Source organism: Hippocampus zosterae, chromosome 13 (assembly GCF_025434085.1).
Source record: "Hippocampus zosterae strain Florida chromosome 13, ASM2543408v3, whole genome shotgun sequence".
NCBI classification, from domain to species: domain Eukaryota; kingdom Metazoa; phylum Chordata; class Actinopteri; order Syngnathiformes; family Syngnathidae; genus Hippocampus; species Hippocampus zosterae.
In genome coordinates this window covers 17,457,027-17,475,183 of record NC_067463.1, presented here as the reverse complement: position 1 = coordinate 17,475,183, position 18,157 = coordinate 17,457,027, and the positions used below count along the sequence as shown (strand labels likewise).

The 18,157-nt window shown below is 43.4% G+C and overlaps 1 protein-coding gene across 1 annotated transcript; it reads right to left on the bottom strand.

Annotated features, from left to right (window-relative positions):
* Positions 1-81: 81 nt before the first annotated feature.
* Positions 82-11,505, bottom strand: LOC127613349 (peroxisome proliferator-activated receptor gamma coactivator-related protein 1-like). Its single transcript, XM_052084359.1, has 11 exons — positions 11,388-11,505; positions 9,528-9,632; positions 9,251-9,412; positions 6,958-8,485; positions 6,782-6,835; positions 4,703-5,378; positions 4,436-4,627; positions 3,926-3,983; positions 3,044-3,165; positions 2,812-2,963; positions 82-1,565 (listed from the first exon to the last, which is right to left on the bottom strand). The coding sequence occupies exons 1-11, from the start codon at positions 11,481-11,483 to the stop codon at positions 1,468-1,470; spliced, it is 3,243 nt and encodes a 1,080-aa protein (XP_051940319.1). The 5' UTR covers positions 11,484-11,505; the 3' UTR covers positions 82-1,467.
* Between the last annotated feature and the right edge of the window lie 6,652 nt (positions 11,506-18,157).

Sequence of the window (18,157 nt, the reverse complement as noted above, 5' to 3'; positions counted from 1 at the left end):
TTCAAGCTTAATAAATGTACATATTTTTTTAATATATGAATGTATTCAATAGGTAACATCAATCAGAATCAGAATCAGCTTTATTGGCCAAGTATGTAGAACACACAAGGAATTTGTCTCCGATAGTACAGGTGACACTACTATCAGCAATAACAAGCAACCATGAAAAATAAGTATCAAAAGACATTCTGTTGTGTAAGGTGTACCGTCATGCATTAGTACCACCCAATGACAGCTGTGAGACCATGTCGTATCGTATCGAGCAGAGCTAAAGTGATCAGTGGTAGAATACAATACTAAGACTGTTTTGCAGTTGATGCTGATAATCGTGTCATTTTAAAGTGACCAGTAGCAGTACTGTATTTGTAGAACAACTTTAAGTGTGCAGTTGTACAGAAGTCCTTACTAGATTATTCAGGTAGTATGAGATTGTCACAAAAGGGCATACACCTTGCCGTCACTGTTAACACCGCCGCCACCATATCTCAAATATGGTTGTTGGCCATCATTTCTGCTCAACGTGAATTGACTTTCATCAGAGAACAACTCAGAGAGGCCCACCGTAAATGCTCATGCAAGATGAGGTGCCTGATGGTGTGGTCAGGTACCCTTGCAGGCGATCTAGCGCACAGACCACGCTGCTGTTTTGAATGGTCTGACGTGACACTTAGCTACCCCTCACCTCCATTAAACGTGCTTGAAGTTGAGTGGCTTTCATCATCTGGTTTCTCAGGCCATTGTTCACAATGTAGCGGTCATCAGCATGCGATGTGGCCAAAGGACAGCCATTTCTACATCGTTCTGTAACGCTTCCAGTCTCTCGATAGCTTTGTTGCAACCTGCCGATGACACTTTTGACACTCTAAGCTCAGTGGCCACTCACGTCTGAGAACGTCCAGTTTGAAGCATGATGTCAAAATGAATGCATTTTAAGCTCATCCTGAAATTTCACCTGAGAGCGAAATATTACTAAATTTTTGGGAGGTGTGTGTGTCTCTCTCTCACACATTTGTATATTCACATACATGGACACCCTGCATATTAAAGCAGTTTCAGATAAAACACACACACACCATGGTTAAGTTTTCCTATTGGTATAATACTGCCGTTATGGTCTATAAAGGGCATAAAAAAAATACATAACTATGTAATTTGCGAATTTTCCCAGTGTGGGACAAATAAAGGTTATCTTATGTATGGATAGCTCTGATGTCACTGAATATTTTGATGACTTGGAAGAAAAAAAAATGCACACCTCAAATGCAGAGCCAGTCTTGAGACAAATATTGCTAAACCTGCTTATAATATCAGTCCGAACCTCATCAGCGACAAACCGCACCACGTGACTGTTCATTGGGGCGGGGGGTCCGTGGGGAGCAGTAGATACTGAAATAGGCAACATAAGTGCGAGCAAAAAGTTCTGAAGTTGGTGTCGTTCTCTCTTCTGCGATCCTCTCCTCTGCACTGCTACCTCAGTCCTCTTTGGGCTTGTTTCAGTAATGAATCAAAGTCAAGCTCCTGAAACCTGCTCTTGGCTGGAGACTGCTCTGCATCCACTTTTGCATCTGAGGAACACAGTTTGATAACATGTTCAGTGATCCGGGGTCGGCTTCAAACTGTCCAATTTTCCACGCATTTGTGACGATTACTAATAATCGGCTCATGATAACGGCGCACTTTCTGGAAAAATGTACAGTACAGTGGAAGCTCTAAATCTGAATTCCCTTTATGTATTCCAGCAACATTTAAGGAAAAATGAAGGTAGCTGCAGAAAGCAGGTGTGTAATTGGTGGAAACCTCACATACTGTTGCAGTAGCACATAGAAGGCCTGATCATGCCAGGCAGAGCTGCCCCTCTGCTGCCACAAAGTACAAACTAGAGCAGATGCAGAAAAGTTGTTAAGATTGAATGACTGTGTCTTATGCACTGTGTTGTATTTTGTTATTTTGACTTCAAGACGGCGCAGCGAGACGGGCGTGGCTGCCTTTAAAGCAGCGCCTATACATGTATTTTGTTGTTCCACATTTGCCTTTCATAACTTTGCTGCTGTGAATTAGGAATTTCTCCATTGTGAGACTAATAGAGGTTTTTGTTATCTTAAACAATCAGTGGAACGCATGCACAGAAGCTTAGCGTCATCCTAGGCATCCAACTCAAAAGGAGTGTTTAATATGAACCTTTTCATATCCATACCAAGCTCTAGCGGCGTAAGTTTCGATAAACTTCAAAACCTTTTCAATGGTTTCCACATTTTCATCATTATTTCCAATCATTTTGTACTTTACTGGGCATTTTTTTGGCCTCGAAAATGCACTTCAATTGCTATCAAGGATCCAATCGTCATTAATGGTTGACCCCTTCCCCCAATTAGTCCATTAAATCGAGGTTCCGCTGTATTTTGAAATGGGCTAAAATCAGCCAATTTAATCAACAGGCAGGAAAGGCTCCCTTTCGGGCTGGGTTCTCAAGACGACATCGATAAAGGTCAGTATTGCTACTGGCGCAATTAGCCGAGGTGCAAGTTCACATCTGATTATCTGCTCAACATAAAGAACAGTAAGTACCCAAAAAGTGGTTTGCAATCTATTAAATAAAAAAATTAGAATGTCTTTATATGTAACAATGAGTCCAAAATGTACTAGAATTGCTCAGAGGTAGCAATTGTGAGTTTTTCGATTGGATTCATTTCACCTATTTCCCATGCCAAACAAATGAAATCCTCGCAACTCGGTTCAGTTCCGAGTAGGGTCAACAAATGATTTGCGTTGGGCCTCAGAGGTTCCACCGTACCTGCCTGGTTACACTCTCACCTAAATCGGCATAGTCTGAATTACAAAACTGTCTTCTTCCTCCAAAGCAGATGTCAAAGGGCAGCTCATCGGGTCTTCTTAGTTTTGCACCATTGTCGATGGCTGCAAATGCATCATCCATGCGGTAGAACGTGACAAAGCCATAATGGTCACTTTTGGAAGCAAACAAAACCATTTTAGTACTTCACAGTATGGACTCACAGCACACATGAGACATTTTCGGTGTACCTACCCTTTATCTCTAAAGTGTAGCGACACGCATTCTACTTCTCCGAAATAAGAGAAGCGCTCCCTCAGTTCATCGTGCGTCATGGACCTGCGGATGCGGCCGACGTACACGACTCTGCGCTCATCCTATGGTAAAGAATTTTAGAAGCAAATGAGCACGTGTTGGACAGCAGATAATCCAGACACCAGATGACATGTTTGGGGGCTAACGGAACACATGTACCGACGTTACGTATTCAGGAAAAGAATAACTAAAGCAGAGTAACCGCCTGAAATGGGGCCATGATTGAGAGGGACGGCTGGAGGTAGTCGTATTGTGCTGCTTGAGGAGACATTTTTGGACCGGCGCAAGACGGCCCAGGGCTAAACCATTTGCCAAGAATGTTTTCATGAATCATGAACGAAAGTCGGCGGTTTAAAGGCGATACCGTCGTAGTTCCGACCATAAACGATGCCGACTCGCGAATCAGCGGCATCACTTTCATGACCCGCCGGCCAAATTCCGTGAAACCGCCAATCTTTGGGTATGGTTGCAAAGCTGAAACTTAAAAGGAATTGACGGAAGGCCACCACCAAGAATGGAGCTTGTGGCTTAATATGACTCAACACCGCAAACCTCACCAGGCCCAGACGTGGACACGATTGACAGATTTTCAGCTCTTTCTCGATTCCGTGGGAGGTGGTACTGTACATGGACGCTCTTAGTTGTTGGAGTGATTTGTCTGGTTAATTCCAATAACGAATGAGAATGCTAAGTAGTTACGCAGCCCCTGAGCAGATGCCATGCGGACTAGCGGGGAGGGTCGGTCTGTCGCCGGGCATGCGCCCCTCTGCCCGGCCAGGCCTCCTAAACCGACCAGCTGATGTGACAAGACTGTTGACTTACTATGGCTTTCAGCTTCTGAAGTCTTGCCTTGTGTTCCCTCTTCAGTTTCCAGGACTTTCTGGTGATGAAGCGAGAACATTTTAGTGATAGCAAGACAACATTTCTATTGTTCCAGAGATACATTGGATAATAAGTGTTTCAACTTGTGGGTTTTGCAAGGGACAAGCCTATGCTTGGTTGATTTTTTTTGCCTTGTGGTGTGAACCAAAATTTTAAGGTGCAAGCAAGCTTCAGATACACCGCCATTCGGGTGGAAAATAAAAAAGAGCAATTAAGGTACTGTACCACATTAGCATGTGGGTAAGCAGCCAGTCACGATTCACTTCCAGCTATTTCTTCAGCAAACATTCATTCACACAAATACAAAATGACAACAAGGAGCTGCTGGGGTGAGGGGTGGGGTGGGGTGTATCTGCTCGACAAGTCAATGCATCAAATGAATGAAACTTGCAAGGTACGGTACGATTCTATTTTCATCACTAATCTAAACCCCTTCATTTGCAAACTCACCTGTAAACGTTTCTCCTGCGCGTATGAAAAGTTGGTGAGGAAGGAGACGGCGACCGGGATCGAGACCATGATCGGAGTCTCGATCTGTTAGATGTTAAACACGTACAAGACAGTTTGCGGCGCCGAGGCGGGGAAGGGGAGGCGGAGCCAGAAGGGGACGAAGACCTGCTTCCTGAATGCTCACAATGGGACCTGCGGACAGGCACGCACAAATAACAGTTGAGCGCAAAACGCTAACTGAAAATCAAGAGAGGGTAACGCGACTACCTTTTTGGGGAGCGGGATGGAGAGCTGGACGATGACGAGCAAACGTCAGAGAGCGGGGATCTTCTCGAGTATCTCCTCTTCTCTCGCCCTCTGCTCGGAGGGCTGGGTGGAGGTGTAAGTTGGGTATATGAAGGGGCTGTCGGGGTGCAAGTGGATGAGGCTGACTGGTATTTCTCATCAGTTCTGATGGGAGAGTTACAGATTTGATTGCATTTAACAAAGGAGGAGGTCACTTCCACTTCACGAGTGTTCCTGAGAAGAGACGGAGGGGCTCTTGGATGCAAATCATCCACAGACATGCAGTAGTCGTGATCTGTGGACACCGATGAACAGATGTGAGGAGCTGCAGCGAGATCTGTCGCGTTTGTCTTCCTGCATGGCAAAGGGCGAGGATCAATGATCTGAATGCCCTTGGATGCCGGTGTTCTCCGTCTTAGGCTGACAACTTCCCGAGTGTCGAGAATGACGTCAGCGCTGACAGGCTCAGGAGTGGCATGTTCCAAGTTTCTTTGGCGCTCCAGATATTTGATGGTGCGTTTTGCTTTTACGGAGTTCAAAGTTCTGACAGGTTTGGGTTCCTTTGTGGAGGTCCGCATAGGCATAGACTTCCTCTCTGTGTCTTTGTGCAGGTTTGCGGGTAAAGCATTTGAAAGGATAGCTGGATCGGCCTCTTCAGCTGAAAGGGAGACAACCACAATAGGTCATGTGTGCAAATGCGCATTATACATTATATATACAAGGGGGGTTTCACAATTGCACTTTCTCAGTTCTCCAGATTTCTTTGCGTGTGGCTAAAACGGGGGGCAGTGACGCACTCCGGCCCATGGCATGAGCTGGGCCTGACCCACAAAAATGTACTTGTGCAATCTTTCCTGTACATCTTCTCTTTGTAGTCAGTGGCTCACGTTTCAGTGAATCTGACGTTTGTATCTTGCTGCTGGCACCAACCTCTCACTCCAGTCAGCTGTTCAACTGAGGGGTGGGTGTGCCAACAGAGCCAAATTCAAATAATTGATTTGCCTCAGGTATGTATTATTCATTCATTCATCTTCCGAGCCGTTTGATCCTCACTAGGGTCGCGGGGGGTGCTGGAGCCTATCCCAGCTGTCTTCGGGCAGTAGGCGGGGGACACCCTGAATCGGTTGCCAGCCAATCGCAGGGCACACAGAGACGAACAACCATCCACGCTCACACTCACACCTAGGGACAATTTAGAGTGTTCAATCGGCCTGCCACGCATGTTTTTGGAATGTGGGAGGAAACTGGAGCACCCGGAGAAAACCCACGCAGGCCCGGGGAGAACATGCAAACTCCACACAGGGAGGCCGGAGCTGGAATCGAACCTGGTACCTCTGCACTGTGAAGCCGACGTGCTAACCACTCTATGTATTAAATACTAGTTAATAATAATAATAGTCAAATACTAGTTTGTCCAGTATTGTGCCCTTTTTTGTTATAATGAGAGCAAGCATTGCTCTTTTGGGACACCGCCTGAATTTGCAGGACACATAAATTGAGCTCCAAACCCTGTATGTGCATGGGCCACGCATGGACGGTTGGTCATCCTAATGCTCTACTGTGGCCAACAGTGCAAAATTGTTTCTGTAACAGATATATCGACGTCCGGTCAATGAGTAAAATTACAAAAGTGAAACCAAAATGACCAACTATCTACATATACTGTACTTGCTGGTTCGCCGCCCTCCGGGCGGCTCATCAGCTAGTTCCTGCGGAAGGCTGGTAAGGTGGGCCTTCGGCCCACAAAAGTGTTGTTGCTTGGTTCACCTTTTTGTTCATCTTCATTGCTTATCGCGAAAATAAAGAGATGTTTAGCTCTACTAAATAACTAACAATTTTATTGCAATGCTTGTGGGCAGACAACATTTTTTCGCTAAGATGCCCGCGCGATCGTAGTGAGCCACTGCCTGAGCGGCACAGTGGCGCAGTGGCGCAGCGGCGTGGTGAAGTAGGTACGTTTTGAAAAGGGACAGACGGAAGGACAGACCGCGTGCGGGACGACGCGCAATATATATATAGATTTGAAAACAACAACAAAAATATAGTAAGCCAAAGAATCACTTTGTTTCTCCTCAAACTGCTCCAACAAGCTGGTAAGATCACAGGCTTCAATCCCTTTAACAGAAGAAACAGAGAGTGATGTCAACAATTTCCTTGTTTCTGCGTTATCCACCCATTATCTAAATCGTTCATACCAACATCATCTGATAAAAGTCGTGCATGTGTTTGGTCTGTACCTGACTCCGCTGCAGCACTTTGGTTGCGACGGGTATATTGAAATGATGGTCGTGCTTTCTCGGAAAGAGAAAATCTTGTGGGGCCCTCTGCTAACACTTCCCTGACTGACTGGCCTTGGTCACACGTTACCGGTTCCGAATTTACTGACTGAGAAATCTGAGGCATGAGGTTTTGTGTTTCCCTGCATTCTGAACTGGATTTTGTTTGAGGCGTAATTGGGAAGTAGCACTCCACTTCATGACTTGAATGAGGTTCCATAGTGGACTGTTGTATTTGTGATGCTGCAACTGAGTGTTCAACGCTGGACATGAGAGAAGAGTGAGAATTCGAGGGGTTGGCCGTCGGGCTAACGGGCAAGTGAATGATGACAGGGTTTGGGGGATCAGTGCTGAGCGCTGTCCGATTCTTTAATGGACTTGTCTTGCTTGCAGCTCCTTTAACACGGAAGTCACTGTGCTCATCACGGCACTTTGAACCATCAAGTGAGGTATGTTCAGATTCACTTTGAGGTGATTTGGATCTGCGATGCCTAACGGCCAACAATGGCTTCTTGTCGAGTGCTCCGGGTGGATGACGACATGTCGCCTTGCAAGGAGCTCTTTGGCGTGGATCCGGACTGATTGTAGACTTTTCTATCAGACAGAGTGAAGACTTCATCTCACAGAGGTTTTGTCTCTGCCCATGTGAACAGAGAATGGGGGGCAGTTCTTTGGGGGGCTTGGAAACAGAGGGCCACCTGGTCGTGTTGCTCCCCTTTGTCTCCACCAGAGGGTGCCTTTCCTGTCGCAGCTGCCTGTACTCTTGGAGGCTTAGCGATTTGGCTTTGCCCTCACCTTTTGGCGGTGGAGCCTCAGCCTGGTTTTTCAAGTCTGATAATATGGATGCTGTTGTTGGGGCTATAAGTACTCGGTCGTTAGGTGGATCTGCAGCGGCGACGCTTGGGAGAGTCTTCTCATCGAATCCAACCTCCACAGACTGATCAAATGAAGCCACTTGAACGGGGCCGAAACGGACTTTTTTCTTTGCCCTGGGGAACGGACCTTTGGATGATTTGCTCGTGAGGAATGCGCTTTTTAGCGGTGTGCTGCTCTCTTTTTTTGCAATCCCCTCTTTACCCTCTCTCTCTTTCAGGGGGGTATCATCATCATCATCAGATACGACATTTATGTCTTCGTCACTGTCTGCAGTTGGCTTCTTATACTTCCATATTTCTCCCTGGGAGAATATGGTGTGTTTCTTCTGTAGTTTGTCCCAGGGCGACAGTGGTCCAGCTGTGCCCCGGTGGTCTCTCCCCTCCTCCTCCACATGCATCTTAAGGCAATAGGGGTGCATGAGTTTCACTAGGTTGACCAGAGAAGACGTAGTAAAGATGTTCACTTGAGTATCTGCTTTCTTATTTGGACCTTGAAAAAATGTCCGACTTTTGTGTTGGAAGACTGGCTGAAGTCTGGCTACTTTGCTCTTGTCTTCTTTTCCTGCGCCATTTATGGTTCTCGGTCTAAGTTTGGCGGTAAAGGCTACCTCATCCTAAAAAGAGATGGAAACATAGGAAATAGTTGAGATGTTTTGCCACTGCAATCTGGCCCGTGCCACTGTTGTCAGATGACAACATTTTGAAGGATGACGTATATTGTTTTACTGAACGACAAACAGCATGAGGCGATTCTCATGAAAAAAGCAGATTGCCCTGGTCGCTGTAGTTATTTAGAGCACAGGTCAGGAGGCCAAATCTGTCCTGTCACGTCCTTTTATGAGGCCCACAAAAGCAAATCATGTGTGTCAACTTGCACGATCCTTGCTAAAATGTGCACCGAAAAATTGCCATGTGTAATAAATAAGAAATGAGATTTTGCAATAATGCTGTTACCCTGTTTACATTTGAACAATAATTGAACAAACTATTATCGTTGACTAATTTCAAACCTGGTAATCCATCAATTTGTGGTCTACAAGTAATAATACAATGAGACGATTAATTTGTTTTTGGTGTCAAAGTGGCCCTCCACAAAAATGAATGTGACACCCCTGAATTAAAGGAATTAGCTGAGAAGAAAGGAGAAACTGTAGATAAAATGATATACTCTCTACACTTCTGCTTTTTCACCACAGTAACATTATGAAATTATGAATATACAGTATATACAGTATATTTGTAAACATAACATGCACTATACATTGTGCGTGTGCTTTAGGCTCACTATTCTTTTTTGTCCAATGCAGTTCTGGGGTGGCTTAGGGTTAACCGTGAAGGATTTGATGATGAAAAAAAATGAAAATGATTGTTGCACTTACAGTAGTCATGCTGTTCCCAAATTCCTGACAGTTGAGGAGCTTGGTGTCAGGCAGGGTGTCAAAGGGAGAAAGCGTGCTGCCGACATCATCCTCCACACACTCCAACATCTGATTCAGAGCAGACAGCAAGGTCTCGCTCTCTTCTTCCGCTTGCCTTGTGTCCTATAATGAGTAATAAAAGCTTATGACTAATTTTGGCCCATCCACATTTAGTGGGCATAAATACAAGCCTATTCCTCAGAGCTACTGTACTGCCATTCCTGGCTTGCGCTCTGACCTCTGATGAAGAAGCGGGCTCATCAAAAATGGCCAAGACAGAGCGTTCCATACAGGACCGCGTGTCCATGTCCTCTGCACCCATGGTGCCTCCACACGAACCAATCTGCAGAGATATGGACAAAAATGTGAATGTATCAGACTAAACACACCGATGTCTCTAAAAAAAAAATTATCCTGACGGAATATCCTGAGGTGTGCGATGTGCTACATGATCGTTTTCTTCCTGGACAATCAAGAAACGCTTAACCTGTTCAATACTTCCAAACAAAAATCCTTTGTGTGTAGCCAACATTGAGTGAGAACTCTGATGTGAGATGAAACAGAATAGAAAGTTAGGGAGTGACTTAGAAGTTTGAATAAATGGGTGTTAAAACATGACCTGTTTTTTTAATATAGTATTTGGTATATTGGCAGTTCTTAACGGGTGTCAAATATTTTTTTCACTACCCAAGATAGTATTCAGTGCCTTCTCCCCAAGAATAGCAGGAATTTACGATAAGCACACACATTTTTAAAACATCGGTTAACATGTTAGAAATCCTTATTCGAATGTGCCGAATAGCACATCGGCGGTCTCAAGATAACCGAGTTGAACATGTTCTACTCACATCCTCAAAATTCAGACGGTAAATCTTAGGAGTGTTGAGTAAAAGCTATGATGACCAGTCCCTCCCACCCCCTCCAGCCCGCCCTGACAGCACTTGGTAGCTCCTTCAGCCAGAGACTGTTACACCCGCGCTGCAAGAAGGAGAGATACCGACGCTCGTTCCTACCGACTGCTGTCAGGCTGATGAATAAAAAATAACAATCATAATAATAATAATAATTAAATGATGTGAAGGAAAATTGTAAATAGTACTGCGATTTATCCATTTGTGTTCATATTGTATTTAATTGAAAGATGTTTGTTGTTTTTTTCTCTTTCTTCTTTCTACATACATTCTTGCTGCTGGAGGCTGTAAATTTCCCCAGTGTGGGACGAATAAAGGATATCTTATCTTATCTTAATATTACTCCATCAAATAATCCAAGTTGATGTGTGAACATTTTGATGACCGTAGATTGTTTTTCTTATCCGATATGCTTTTATATTTGCTGTATGTGAAAAATAATTGGAACAAAATTGAGACGCAAACGATATAACAATGATGTCACGATGAAAATGTGATTATAAACCACCAACTGTCACATTTGAGACAGGTATTTGTCAATCAGTAAGCAACAATAGTAGATGGCAATGGAAATTGCATCAAGTAAGGCGATTTATCACAGCACCAAACCAAATGGCACTAAAACTGGTCTGAAACTTTCTGGTCTATTGGGCTGAATAATAATAAGTAGTATTAAATATGTCTCTGGGTTCAGAGATCTTACGCTTAAATGTAGTGCTACAATGAAAATAAATGTTGCGTTTTTAAGTGAAACAGGGTAAAAATGAAACGCATCTAAGTGATGAAGAAGGCCAAGAAATGTTTCTTCACTTCAATCTCGCTTTTCTCGTGTTCAACAAAGAACAGTGCAACGTGCCTGCCTCGGCTGACTTCAATGCACGGTGCAGTCAAGAAGTGCTGCACTCCTTCGCTTTCAACAATCCATTGCTGGTTGCGATTACAGGAAGCAACACTTGAAGACCCAGGGTGTTGACTTTACGTGATGGTCAGCGGTTTCCGGGCTTTTGAGGACCAAAAAGAGTGGAGCGGTCCATCTACAGCTAACCACGTAACCTGCCGACAAGTCTGTCTCAGCCACGTGTCGCCACGCGCACATGTGCCGGTGAAACAATCGCCACTACGACGCCGAAAAAACGCTCCATTGTTCTACTTGATCAGCACAGTAGCTTAACTAGCGAAAGCAATACCTGGCAAGGGTTCCTGATGCTCAGAAAGTCCCCGTTGCCGGCATTTAAAGCCTCGTCTATGGGCCTCCACTGCGCCGCCATCTTGCTGCTCCACATGGTCGACTTGGCAGTCCTGGACACGTGACCACCAACAACGCGCGAACAGCTGGACTGACCTAGGACCAGTTTGACACTCACAACACACTTGGAACACGCTGACTATCAGATCCTAGGTCAGAGAACTCTTTTCCACTCATACGCCATATTTGGCACAGAAAAAGATTTTTGTCATAATATTGGCCCGTTTCTGATAACGTTTGTTAGAAGCTGGTACATTTGCATCTTGGTTAGGTACATTCAAGTCACCAATTTACCAACTTCTCCAATGCACGTGATTTTGATTGTGCTGGAGCGACATCAAGCGTTCAGTTTGTGGTATCACAGCTCCACTTACAATACAGTATTGTACTGCACTGGTATTTATATTATGCAGAAAGAAGGTACTGTGAATGAGTTTCCCCCGGTATCTGTACTTTATTTGAGGATTTTATTGTAATTTCCTGCAACACTTTGGGCTGCACAGCTCAACCCACCGACTGAAAAAAAAACTTGCAGGCACGGGGAGAACATATAAACTCCACACAGGAAGATCAGGGCCTGGAATCGAACCTTGCACCTCTGCACTGTAAGGAGGACGTGCTGTCAGGTCGAGCACCGTCCTATTTTAAAGCATTTACAAATAAAAGAGTTAAAGACATTTAAAAGTAAAGAAATCACTAAAATTATTAAAACAACAAACAGTGCAAGAACTAACCTTTTGAAAACATGATTTTGAAAATGCTCTGAAAGACCGCAATTATAGGTATGGGCTGAAAGGGATAGTTTTTAACCTGCATTAAAAGCATCAAATTGACTTGATGACACATAGTGAACCAAAATGCTATTGATGTTTCATGTGAAAGGTTTGGATCACAGATTCAGACGCTTCCCTCTCAAGTGGACTTTTCACTTTCTCCACTTACGATCTGTTAATTCAGAGGTCCCAAACACAGGTCCGCAGCCAGCCGTTTGGTAGTGGGCCATATAGACATTCCTCCGCCCCCATTTTAAAAATTGGATTTATTTATTATTTATTTTGGGGGGGGGGAGGGTAGCAGTGCAATGTGGCCCGAGTGGGAATGTATGTTGACACCCTGCTTTGTCCTAAAATGTCAGCTCACAACTTAACAGTGTGGAAATATCTGTGATGCTAATTAGAAGACACCTGTGGTCAAATGATCTTTTCTCAGGGTACCATCATTTTTGTCAGTTCCCTATCCACAGAAAATACCAATCAGATAGCAAATACATAACATATGCAAGGCAAAACAAAGCGCGGTTCATTGGCTCCTTATGCTTGTGCTGCAATTTTATATTATCTCCCCATTTTTGAGAGAGGACGATGCATGTGTCTGGCCTGTTATCTCTTGCATACCAGGAAAGGGTTGACCTTTCTTCTGAATGTCACGGCGGTTTACAGAGTCAGTGGCTCTGCAAGATTAATAGGAAATGGGATTTAGTCACAGGAACCGCTTTTATGACCTGGTGTAGAAGCTTTTCTATATTGTTTTCAGATGGGTTGCTTGTTGTGTTCTTGTCATTACTTCACCATTCAGCATTTCATCGATATTTGTTTGAAATGACTGGACACAAAAAGTACATAACCAGTTTCCACAATCCTCTTTGAATTGGTATCGTAAGCAGCCATTCAAATTTGATACCAATGCAGATCAAGGTGTGAATTGTTCTTAAATTTCCCCAATGTTAAAATGAATATTGCTGATATATAGTGAAAGAACTCTGAAGTCTGTAAAAGCGATTTGGAGGTGATATATATATTTTTTTGCTTCTTAACCTGGATTGTTTTTGTTTTGGTATTTAAATGCCTAAATTTTGCTGCTACTATTACTCCCTCAGCTCTCACTCATACGCCCACATGCACACACACACACGTTTTGAACACATTACTGCGTGAAATGGGGCCAAAGCCTCCGTCAGTCTTCTGCCGGTGCAGTATGTGCAAGAATATGTGGAGAATTGAGTTGAGGAGGGGCAATTCAGTGTAAGTGGGTCACCTTACTGCAGCATCCAACGCCAAACATCCACATCAACACTCAGCGTCACATGCAGTGTACTGTTCCACTGGGACCACTGTTTTTGTTTGGCAATAAAATACATAGTCACTCACAAATGGACACTTTTCCAAAGCGTTAGTGCTAAAGGGACAAACACGCGCGTAAAAACCTATTTATTTTCCATCATGTTTCTCAACCTCCAAGGACTCCCTATGATCTTGTTTGAAGAACCTGCGGGGTCTTGGGAGTCATATTTCTGCTTGTGTTATACACTTCTCTGTTCTGCACACCCCACACCCCTCCACTGAGTTCATGAAATACATGTGTGTGCACTGTAGCGCCTTGCAAAAGCACTTTGATCTTTATCTCGTCATCTCCCCTCTGCAGGACGCGCAAGCATTGTTTAGTGCAGGTGTTGTGCCACTGTTGTCCTCATTGGACTTTGCCTCATGTCCCTTTGCTTTCAAAGCGGAGAGGAAGAATACCCTCCCACATGGCACAGAGAACATTTGGTGAAAACAACCGAAAGGTTGAGAGAAGCACAGGAGAAATGTGCCTTGGTTAATCGAAAAAGAAAGATCAAGGAATGATGCGGGCAAAGATGATAAAAAGACTGGAGGAGATATGGATGTGATCCTGTCGATAGAACAACAGAAAAGGCAGAAGTGGGGATTCAAGGGTGCACATATTCAGTTGCACACAAACACAGCACGGTGATGGAATCCTAAAGTCTTGAAAGAAACAAGAAGCCCATTTTAGACTGTATTACCTAAGAGTTTGAGGCATCAGCGCACCCTTAAACTGAATCTACCACACAACATGCAAAGGTACGATAACACCAAATAAAAGCTTGACATTATAGACCTATCTTTCCGTAATTGAAATGATTAAAAAAGGTATTTATATAGCAGGTGTAAGTACAAAAATGTTCCAATATAATGACTTTGGGACATTGATGTCTTGTTTTTCTTTGGAATGGGAAAACAGACATGGTTTATTATGAATATTCTGCATTTGCCAATAAAATAAATATAACTGGTTGTTACATGTCATTTAAGGGAATGTTCATGCCGTGGATATAAAAAGTCTACACACCCTGCATGGTTCAAATGCCAGTTTCTTTTCATGTAAAAACACGAGACCGAGATAAATCCCTACTTTTTCCGCCTTAATGTGACACATAACCTGCACAACTCAAGTAAAAATGAAGTATTTTCAAGAGGCAAAGTCGAAATCAACAATTGTGCGAATGTACTCGCGCAAGTGTTTTCGTTGTGTTCAGAAAGCACCAATCACATTCAAACTCATGTTACATGGTAGTCAACACACACACACACGTCATAATTTAGTTTTCAAGAAGTGCTTCTGATTAACTGCAAACAAAGTTAACCTATTTTAGTGTGCTTTTGGTAAGGTTTTTATCATTTAGTTTTAAAGCACAAGCCTGGTCCTTAAAACACTTCCACAGTAACCTGGGGAGGGATCTCGTTTTTCAAAGGTCTCAGTCAGGGGAAAGGTATAAAATAATTTCCAAGGTATTAAATATGACATGTTACACTGTGAAGGCATTCATTATCATGTGGGGAAAATATGGCACAACAGTGATATTAGAACTAAATGAGAGATTAGAACTAAAAACATATAAATCGAGAGGAGCCAGATGAGGTGGCTTGGGCATCTGATTCGGATGCCTCCTGAGCGCCTCCCCGGTGAGGTGTTCCGGTCGTGTCCCACCGGGAGGAGACCCAGAGGAAGACCCAGGACACGCTGGAGAGACTATGTCACCCAGCTTGCCTGGGAACGACTCGGGATCCCCCGGGGAGAGCTGGAAGAAGTAGCTTGGGAGCGGGAAGTCTGGGCTTCCCTGCTAAAGCTGTTGCCCCCGCGACCCGGCCCCGGATAAGCAGTAGATGATGGATGGATGGAACATATAAATCAGAAATCCATGTTAAGAAGAGTGGGCCTACAGAGGACATATGATTGCGACGACGATTTTGGGGTTGACTTCTCCTTTAGTCGAGGCGTAAATTTTGTAAATGTAGGTCTGTCCATTGAGTGAGATTTCACTTTTGATGTGAAAGATGCAACGCCGGATTGTCTTTTGATGGCACAAAATACACTTTGGAGAACAAGTGGTTCAGGAAGTACAGCAGACGTGGTGATTAGTCGCAAGCCTCACATGCATGGACCATGCCGGAATAATTAACACAATATGTCCTCCTACCTGTGCGCAAGATGAACAGAGAACTGCTTTGGCCTGGTGTATAATTACAAATCATATAAATAAAGATGTATGCGTTGCATAATTTACAAGCATGGACTACACTCGCATTATGGACGTAATGACCCAGAAGGCGTCACTTGCACCAGGGGAATAGTGGAGGTTTAAGAAGACGCACGGATCCTCCCTCAGGCAATTAAGCTTGTCACCCACCTCTTGCTCATTAAAAATATTCTGCTCGGTTTTGAGTTTCAATGTCACGTGCGTGATGTGTCCCATCTGAAATTGTAATTGACTCATTTCCTGTTAAAATGTTCATGGCACACGCACGCGTGCCTTTCTGCCCTTGTGCATACAGAGTGCACAACAAAATATGCATAAGGACACTTTTTGTAAAAAAATGTGTATTAGCATGCCTGTGCACCTTGTTTGTGGTGTCGAGTTGACTCCTTTCACATTTTTGCTATGTTTTAAGGCGTTGTTTTTCTTTGTGTCCTCCTCGTTGTCCACTTTGTGTCTCTTGTCCAGCAGAAAATTGTAGTGTATACTTTATGTCTCGTTGGACGCCATATGGATGTACGCGTGTATCGAAAATGTTGCCATAAAAGTGAGCTACATCAATATGGTGGTGTATTATTATTATTTATTTTTTGGTAATTTATTTTTTCCAAGTTCAACTAATTAATTATCTATTAATTAAGACACAAATGCAAAATTAATGAAACCTTCTGTTAAGGTATTCTGGATCCAAACAATTTATCGATTTATTCATTTCAAATCTGTTTTATAGCTGATTGGGAGCCAGTGCAAACCTTTTAGGACTGGAGTAATATGTTCTGATCTCTTTGTTTTGGTCATAAGCCACCCTGCAGCGTTTTGATGCTCTTTTGATGGAGTCCAATAAGAAGACTTTACAATAATGAAGTCTACTGGTGATATAAGCATGGATATGGTTCTCGTGGTCTGCTTGGAGCATACTGGAACATCTGAACTTTATTTGGGGTTCATCAGAGGGACCTTTAAAGGGTGGAAGTTGTGTGCTGACTCCCATTAAACATGTGATTGGCTAATTCTAAACACAGCCTTATTCCTATTATTATAAATGCTAATAATATCACAAAAATATTGCATTTTGGATTGGATTGGATACAACAAATGTGCTGTATGTGTAATATATATACACTGTATATATATGTATACACTGTATGTATATAATAACACTAACGATTAATCTATCCAATACTCAGAGCAGCTGATATCAACAGAATACATATACCTACAGTAATGCATTACCAATATGATTCATTTTCTTGCTGAAAAATAAAAATATGTGTTAAATAATTCAGTGCACAGTTATCTAAGCACAGAATAAAGCATAGCAAACAGTTGAGGAAATGTGGAAGTTGAAGATTTGTCCCAATAAAACTTGGATAAGGGAAGTAAATGTTTGGCAACCGTGATGCTTCTCATTTTTTTCCTCTTCTTTCCTTTGTAATGGTGTTCCCTCCTAGCCCTTTATTCACTCTCTTTTATTTTATTTTATTTTATTTTATTTTTTGCTTAGTCTGTTTGTTACACTTTCTGTGGCACCCGGAGACTGTTGTTTGTCTTCATTACTGGGGCTTTGATTGTTCATCAGTCGATTTTACAATGTGGTTTCATGTGCTTGTAGATAAGGTATGTAGGTAGAGCAGCTGGTCATGTACATACCGTAAGATTCTATGAACTTGTCAAAATCATTTTAAGAAACAGTTCATGAGGGCAGATTACAATTTGTACTAGCAAATATGTGTGTATGTGGTCTTTGAGAAGCTGATCATGCTTGTGCTATCCTTTTTCTGCCACATTGCCATGGCGACAGTGCCCTCCCGGGGTAATGGGGGACGAGTGCGCTAGAGCTATTTATTCTCCCTCCCTCACCCGTGCATTTCCTCTGTGTCTCGCTCACTCCATCTTTGCCCTCTCCCTTCTGCAACCTCTCCGTCGCTCTCCTTTCGCCATCTCCCCCCTTCCCTTGCTCTTTCTTTCCCTCTCTGATTGGCTCAGCACTCCCCTCCTCAAAATGAGATACTGCCTAATGAGACGAGGGTGAGGACAAGAGCAAGGGAGACAAAGAGCAAGTGTCTTAAAAAAAAGAGAAAAAGAGAAAGCATGGGGGAGGTGATCTATGCAGACTTACGTTCTTCTTTTGCATGTAAAGCGACAACCTGTTTCAACACAACTCTGTGATACCATTTTGGAAGCAAACAGTGGACAATGATGATAACGCTGCCGAGATATGTGACCTCCTTTCTCTGACGTGGTGGAGTCTGCGCTCACAGGTCACATCATTAGGTACACGTGTACAATCTCATGTCCGAAAGACAAAAGCTGTGTCAGGAATTCTGACTTTATGATGATAATGCTCAATTTGTTTTGACACTCTAAGCGGTATCCATTTCATAATATATCCTTGA